General features: G+C 38.3%; 1 protein-coding gene across 1 annotated transcript in view; it reads left to right on the forward strand.

Annotated features, from left to right (window-relative positions):
* Positions 1-4,192, forward strand: part of nectin3b (nectin cell adhesion molecule 3b) — a 53,847-nt gene extending 49,655 nt beyond the window's left edge. Inside the window, exons 7-8 of the mRNA XM_087807970.1 lie at positions 2,150-2,252; positions 3,841-4,192. Of these exons, the coding sequence (XP_087664096.1) occupies positions 2,150-2,252; positions 3,841-4,017 (280 nt within the window). The 3' untranslated portion in view covers positions 4,018-4,192. The remainder of the gene's footprint in view (positions 1-2,149; positions 2,253-3,840) is intronic.
* Positions 4,193-9,108: the final 4,916 nt, after the last annotated feature.

Consider the following 9,108-nt stretch of genomic DNA (forward strand, 5'->3'; position numbering starts at 1 on the left):
ACGTATAGAGCGACTTATAGAGCGGCGTATAGAGCGACGTATACAGCAACGTATAGAGCGACGTATAGAGCAACGTATAGAGCGTTTTATTTGACAAATTAAAATATTATAGAGCGACGTATACAGCAACGTATAGAGCGACGTATAGAACGACGTATACAGCAACGTATAGAGCGACGTATAGAACGACGTATAGAGCGACGTATAGAGCGACTTATAGAGTGGCGTATAGAGCGACGTATAGAGCGACGTATAGAGCGACGTATAGAGCGGCGTATAGAGCGACGTATACAGCAACGTATAGAGCGACGTATAGAGCAACGTATAGAGCGTTTTATTTGACAAATTAAAATATTATAGAGCGACGTATAGAGCGACGTATAGAGCGACGTATAGAGCGACGTATAGAGCGACGTATAGAGCGACGTATACAGCGACGTATAGAGCGACGTATAGAGCGACGTATAGAGCGACGTATAGAGCGACGTATAGAGCGACGTATAGAGCGACTTATAGAGCGGCGTATAGAGCGGCGTATAGAACGACGTATAGAGCGGCGTATAGAGCGACGTATAGAGCGACTTATAGAGCGGCGTATAGAGCGACGTATACAGCGACGTATAGAGCGACGTATAGAGCAACGTATAGAGCGTTTTATTTGACAAATTAAAATATTATAGAGCGACGTATACAGCAACGTATAGAGCGACGTATAGAACGACGTATAGAGCAACGTATACAGCAACGTATAGAGCGACGTATAGAGCGACGTATAGAGCGACTTATAGAGCGGCGTATAGAGCGACGTATAGAGCGACTTATAGAGCGACGTATAGAGCGACGTATAGAGCGACGTATAGAGCGACTTATAGAGCGACGTATAGAGCGACTTATAGAGCGGCGTATAGAGCGACGTATAGAGCGACGTATAGAGCGACGTATAGAGCGACTTATAGAGCGACGTATACAGCGACGTATAGAGCGACGTATACAGCAACGTATAGAGCAACGTATAGAGCGTCGTATAGAGCGACGTATACAGCAACGTATAGAGCGACGTATAGAGCAACGTATAGAGCGTCGTATAGAGCGTCGTATAGAGCTACGTACAGAGCTACGTACAGAGCTACGTACAGAGCGGCGTATAGAGCTACGTCTGGAGCATCGTATAGAGCTACGTATAGAGCGACGTATAGAGCATCGTATAGAGCTACGTATAGAGCGACGTATAGAGCATCGTATAGAGCTACGTATAGAGCGACGTATATAGAGCTACGTATAGAGCATCTTATAGAGCATTGTATAGAGCTACGTATAGAGCGACGTATAGAGCGACGTATAGAGCATCGTATAGAGCGACGTATAGAGCATCGTATAGAGCGACGTATAGAGCATCGTATAGAGCTACGTACAGAGCGACGTACAGAGGGACGTATAGAGCGACATATAGAGCGACGTATAGAGCATCGTATAGAGCATCGTATAGAGCTACGTATATAGCGACGTATAGAGCGACGTATAGAGCATCGTATAGAGCTACGTATAGAGCATCGTATAGAGCTACGTATAGAGCATCGTATAGAGCGACGTATAGAGCTACGTATAGAGCATCGTATAGAGCTACGTATAGAGCGACGTATAGAGCATCGTATAGAGCTACGTATAGAGCTACGTATAGAGCATCGTATAGAGCATCGTATAGAGCATCGTATAGAGCATCGTATAGAGCGACGTATAGAGCTACGTATAGAGCATCGTATAGAGCTACGTATAGAGCGACGTATAGAGCATCGCATAGAGCTACGTATAGAGCTACGTATAGAGCATCGTATAGAGCGACGTATAGAGCATCGTATAGAGCTACATACAGAGTTACATACAGAGCGACGTATAGAGCGGCGTATAGAGCGACGTATAGAGCGACGAATAGAGCAGTGAAAACGGTAAAACAGTCTTTTATAGAGTAATATTGTATATATGAACTACTTGAAGGAACAACTTTGTTGTGATGTCATGACTTTTGTTCGTGGTCGTGATGTTTCCTGCAAGCGTGTTTGAAGTTGTCTCTGGTGTTTACGAGGAACAAACGGCTGCAACATCATCTGCTCGTCGTCGTCATTAATCTTCTTCTTTCCTGCGACGCCGGCAGAATTGATCTTCCTCCGACTCACAAGCCGCCGCCCCCGTACTCTGAGAGACCCCCCGCCGTCCCTCTGGGGGTCCACGCCTCGCAAGTGGCCTGGCTGTGTCAGGTGAGACACACACACACACACACACACACACACACACACACACACACACACACACACGCACACACACACACTACTGTGTGTATCGGCCACTCAGCAGGTTTAGTTAGAAAATTTGTCGCCGAAGCTCAAAGTTAAACTTTTGAATTAAATCTGGTTTATTATAAAAGTGTTTAAAGTTTAACGACGTCTCTGAAGATTCTCTTCTCAGGAGCCACATTATTATATTAAAGACTGTTGAACGTTGATTTATCTTTAAGATAATCAATTGTTTCTTTTTTGAAAGGTTTTTTTTTTTTAATTGAATTTCAAAGATTATATATTTTCAAAATTATTTTTTGAAGTTTGATATTCAAATTCAAATAATACAAAAATAAATGTTCTAAATTCAATATTTTACATTTAATAGTCTTTTTAATTCAATATAAATGTTGGAATAATAGAGTCTCCGCTCGCTCTATACGTCCTTCTATACGTCGCTCTATACGTCGCTCTATACATCCCTCTATACGTCCCTCTTTATGTCGCTCTATTAAAGTATGTACTTTTTTGAGTATTGTTTTGATTGTCTAAGCACTTTGTGACCCTGGTCTCGAAAAGCGCTATATAAATAAATATTACTTACTTACTTACTTTACGTCGCTCTATACGCCGCTCTATACGTCGCTCTATACGTCGCTCTATATACGCCGCTCTATACATCCCTCTATACGTCGCTCTTTACGTCACTCTATATGTCGCTCTATACGTCGCTCTATACGTCGCTCTTTACGTCACTCTATATGTCGCTCTATACATCCCTCTATACGTCGCTCTTTACGTCACTCTATATGTCGCTCTATACGTCGCTCTATACGTCGCTCTATATACGTCGCTCTATATGCCGCTCTTTACGTCCCTCTTTATGTCGCTATATAAGTCCCTCTATACGTCGCTCTATACGTCGCTCTATATACGCTGCTCTATACGTCCCTCTTTATGTCGCTATATAAGTCCCTCTATACGTCGCTCTATAAGTCGCTCTATATACGCCGCTCTATACGTCCCTCTTTATGTCGCTATATAAGTCCCTCTATACGTCGCTCTATACGTTGCTCTATACGTCACTCTATACGTCGCTCTATACGCCGCTCTTTACGTCACTCTATACGTCGCTCTATACGATGCTCTATACACCGCTCTTTACTTCTCTCTATATGCCACTCTTTACGCCGCTCTTTATGCCACTCTTAATGCCACTCTATACGTCCCTTTATACATCCCACTATACGTCGCTCTTTACGCCGCTCTTTATGCCACTCTTAATGCCACTCTATACGTCCCTCTATACATCCCTCCATACATCCCTCTTTACGTCGCTCTTTACGTTGCTCTATAATTTTTAAATTTGTCAAATAAAAATTATACGTTTTTTCAATTTGAAAGAAAAAGTTTTCTATTGTAAACACTTGATTAAAGTGACACTAAAGTCATTAACTACCTTAATATGTAGGATGACGTAGAAACACTGAACTCAACCAAACGATGTCTCAACCTTTGAAATGTTCAAATGCGTCGACACTGATGATTGTGTGTCTGGTGTCGGGTCCAGTCACGCCGGGGCGAGCGGCGCCACCAGCCGAGCGAGGCTCCGCGTCCACGCCCGGCAGCCTCGGAGCGCCCGCCGGGACCACCGGGACCGGCTCAGCATCTGTCCAGACTGGAGTGGGTTTGTCACCAGAGCGGCTCCGACCACGTCTACATCAACCACAGAGAACACTACGTGTGAAGCAAACACTGGGTTCCAGGCAGCTTTTCTGACAGTCACTCGTCGTTTACGTCCTCGGATGGTTCTCACGCCAGAGTGTGGAGCTCCTCACACTCACACCACAAACACACACAGACACTCACACTCACACCACAAACACACACAGACACACACATACACACATACACACACACAAACACACACTCACACTCACACCACAAACACACACAGACACACACATACACACATACACACACACAAACACACACTCACACTCACACCACAAACACACACAGACACACACATACACACATACACACACACAAACACACACTCACACTCACACCACAAACACACACAGACACACACACTCACACCACAAACACACACAGACACACACATACACACACACAAACACACACTCACACTCACACCACAAACACACAAGTCGTCACAACGTTTAATGTTACATAAAACAAACCCTTTTTTTTTTTTTGTTCTAAGCATTGACAAGAGAAAATGTGAATAATTGAATTCAGTGATTTGGTTTATTTATTATTGTTACAAATGTTTCCACTATTAACCAATATTATATATTGAATTAAACCTATTTTTTGAATTGTTTGAATAATATCAAACACAATGTAAACACAAAAAAGATAATAAATTGAATATAATAAATACAGAAATAATTGAATTCAGTTGTTAAGATTAAAATTGTTTTTAAATGGTTAAAAAACAACATTTCAATAACAAAACATTTAAAATTCAACTATTCAATGATGACACTGATGTACAAAAACACTGATTAATTTCTGTTTCATAAAGTCGATGTCGAGGTGTTGGTTCAGACAGGAAATGAGTGAGAAAAGTAAAAAGTGTTAATTAACAAAATAAAACATTTGCAGACGTTAAAATACCTTTAAATTCACAAATTGAGTTGATAACCAACACTTTTTCCAAAACGCTTATGACAAAGAAAGCGTCCCATTGGTTGATGTTGTAACTTGTGGTCCAATCAGCTGCAGCTTCACTAACACGGTTCTGTGAGTGTGTCGAGTCGATCAAGTTGTTGTTATAGTAACACAATCAAACAGGTTAGAGTCATGTGACTGATGACCTGATGACATCATCACTGTGAGTCCAGGGTTCAGTGAGTCTGAAGACTTTCACACACAATGTTTACACATATTTTTTACTCACAAACTTGACGTGTGAGAGAAAATACTGACGATTGTTTTGTTTTAATGGTTTATTCTCTTGAGCTCAGTGAGAAGATTTAAGAAGAAGATGAAACGACGACAACGAAAACCTTCTTTTCTATTAGGAGTGAATAACAAGTATTACTGTGAAAAGAAGTATTTAAAGGTTGTCGTCACGGCAGCTGCTACACACTTGTTACACAAGGTTGACGTCAAAGAAGTGTCGTTATATTAAAACTAGTTAAAAAGTTATTAAACACATGAATTTGTGTCAAACTCTCACACCCCGAGTAGCTGGGATAGATGCCCCTTAAGTTTGATGATTGCTGATCATTAGATATTTTGAGAATTCAATAGATGAATACAAATCAAATAATGAAAACTAGATGATAGATGATTATCTTGGATGAATATCTACTGTAGTACTACTACACAAGTGTACTAATACAAGACGTGTACTATCCATGTAGTTGTTTATTCAGAGATTGTTTGTTTGTTTACGTTGTTCTGGTCGAAGAACTGAAGGAAGAGAACGCGTCGAGGAAGTTCAAGAAGGATTTGTCGAAGTATTTGGAAGAAAAAAACAAATCAGTGCCATTTTTTTAGTTTTTGGGAATTTTCTTTTTTATAGCGACTGTCTTTTCTACTTTGTATTGTTTGCATAATAAAGTTTAACTTTTGGATTCAACGTTTTTACATGTTTTTTATTCTCAAAAAAATCTTGTTCTGACAAGAAAAAAGGGTCAAGGTGACTCAAGGATCTAACAAATGTGTTTGTGGTATGCATTGTTATCTCAGGGTCCAGGTGAACATTTACATTTATTTTCAGGCCTTCGGGTCACTTTGACCCTGAGATAACACAAGGGTTAAATATAATAAGATTCAAACTCCAGCCCAAAGTATTTGAATCACATAATTAAAACATTTAAAAGTCAATAAAAATACAGACTCTTCAAATATAAGTTTAAACTGTAGTACTTTTAAAGTATTTCGACAGTACAACTTACATTGAAACTCTTTCTGAAAAGCACGTAAATATATTTATTAAAAACTCATGTGAATACATTTAACACATTCATTTGAATAATGGTTGTTTTTTTCTCTCAAATTTATTCACCATAAAAAAACATTATAAAATCCATTAAATTGGTGAATAAACGACATAACTATGACGTTGATAAGGGATCAACAAAGTAGCTTCTACTTCCAAAACAATCCTCTCTTTACTCTGCTTTATTTACCACCTGCAGGTGAGTTCAACTATTTGACTGTGTTTTAAAGTGTGTTCATGTATTTAGACAGAATAAAAAAAGTATTAAATAGTGTTTTTGTTTGATTTTCGCGATCTGAAGTTGTAATAGCTTAGCAGCGTTAGCTTCGTTAGCCGCAACATGCTAATACGTCAATTTCACAATCCTCTCTTTACTCTGCTTTATTTGCCACCTGCAGGTGAGTTCAACTATTTTACTGTGTTATAAAGTGTGTTCATGTATTTAGACAGAATATAAAAGTATTAAATAGTGTTTTTGTTTGACTTTCGCGATCTGAAGTAGTATTAGCTTAGCAGCGTTAGCGGTAGCGTTAGCCGCAACATGCTAATACGTCACTTTCTTTTCCAGAGAAAACTTCCTTTAAAGTAACTTAAAAATATCTTCTTAACCTTTTAACTGCACACCTTGAATAGTACTTTGACAAAATGGATTTTTGTAACTATATTTTATAGTTTTCGTTCATATCAAAACAAAGAGATTGTGCTAGCTGCTAGTTAGCTTCTTTGGTTGCGCAACACTAGGATTGATGGAAGGTTTATTTAATACGTTTATGAAATAATTCACTTTTCAAGTTCAACTGCTGCTGTGAAAATATTTGACTTTTAACTTGAATTCTTGATCGTGTTTCTAACAGAATCACAACTTTAGTGAGTCGCTTGTCTTAAGATACATAGTTTAATTCTCTTTAAAAACACAGTTCTGTGTTTTAAACATGAGACACAAAAAGATCAATAAATTGATCAATATATTCAAGTGTTTGCTGATCATCATATTGAGAGGAACTCGTGTTGAATCGCATGTCTTTCATCATTGCTGTGATTCTACTGGAACATGTAGATCTGAAGATGAATAAAGTTGTGATTCTACTGGAACATGTAGATTTAAATAAAGTTGTGATTCTACTGGAACATGTAGATTTATAGATTAATAAAGTTGTGATTCTACTGGAACATGTAGATTTAAATAAAGTTGTGATTCTACTGGAACATGTAGATTTATAGATGAATAAAGTTGTGATTCTACTGGAACATGTAGATTTAAATAAAGTTGTGATTCTACTGGAACATGTAGATTTATAGATGAATAAAGTTGTGATTCTACTGGAACATGTAGATTTATAGATGAATAAAGTTGTGATTCTACTGGAACATGTAGATTTATAGATGAATAAAGTTGTGATTCTACTGGAACATGTAGATTTGAACATGAATAAAGTTGTGATTCTACTGGAACATGTAGATTTATAGATGAATAAAGTTGTGATTCTACTGGAACATGTAGATTTATAGATGAATAAAGTTGTGATTCTACTGGAACATGTAGATTTGAAGATGAATAAAGTTGTGATTCTACTGGAACATGTAGATTTATAGATGAATAAAGTTGTGATTCTACTGGAACATGTAGATTTATAGATGAATAAAGTTGTGATTCTACTGGAACATGTAGATTTATAGATGAATAAAGTTGTGATTCTACTGGAACATGTAGATTTGAACATGAATAAAGTTGTGATTCTACTGGAACATGTAGATTTATAGATGAATAAAGTTGTGATTCTACTGGAACATGTAGATTTATAGATGAATAAAGTTGTGATTCTACTGGAACATGTAGATTTGAAGATGAATAAAGTTGTGATTCTACTGGAACATGTAGATTTATAGATGAATAAAGTTGTGATTCTACTGGAACATGTAGATTTAAATAAAGTTGTGATTCTACTGGAACATGTAGATTTAAATAAAGTTGTGATTCTACTGGAACATGTAGATTTAAATAAAGTTGTGATTCTACTGGAACATGTAGATTTAAATAAAGTTGTGATTCTACTGGAACATGTAGATTTAAATAAAGTTGTGATTCTGAAGCAAGAAAACCATGAATCAACCTCTAAACTGCAGGTTTTCCTGGACCTCCATGTCAAGGTCAGGGTCACCTTCTCTCTCTTCTTCTCTCAGTCTCTCCATCCAAGTGTTTGCTCAGGAGCCACAAAGCTCTGTTACCGAGAGTGAAAACACTTGTCAGGATCCATCTGTGTCTGAGGCTCGGTCAGCTCCGGGTGCTCCGGGTTCACGCACGAACCTGGGCTGGTTTCCCTCCAGCAGCGGCACCTAGTGGTGGAGGACGAGGCCTGCAGGCTTTGACTCCTGGTATCACTCAGCAAGGTGAATATATTTTGAGTCAATACTTACTTCTGAAGCTCATCCACGCCGTGAACGAATGAAGTTTGAATCCACAGATGAAACCTTTAAACATTTATAGTTTTATTTTTGTTATTTTGGGAAGAACATAAGAAAAATAACATTAGAATTCAGATTAAAATGCTTCAAAGAACAGCATGAAATCCCCACAATAGTGAATCTAGTGAGTTGGAGGCAGAAGTTCAGTTTTCTTGTATAATTGGTGATGCATTTATTTTTTAACATATTTTTTGATGAACGTTTCCTTCAATCTCACGACACAAACATCGAGGAGACTTAAACAATGAAGATTTTATAGTCGTCAACATTTCACCTTCGAGAAACTCTCACACAAAAACACGAATAATCTCATTCAGACGTCACTATCTTGAAGGTTCCATCATTAAGACGTTTCAGTTCAGCTGCAAACTTTTGTTTCATCAGTGAATTATTGCA

The sequence above is a fragment of the Callionymus lyra genome, chromosome 14 (genome assembly GCF_982586985.1).
Source record: "Callionymus lyra chromosome 14, fCalLyr1.hap1.1, whole genome shotgun sequence".
In the NCBI taxonomy this organism is placed as follows: domain Eukaryota; kingdom Metazoa; phylum Chordata; class Actinopteri; order Syngnathiformes; family Callionymidae; genus Callionymus; species Callionymus lyra.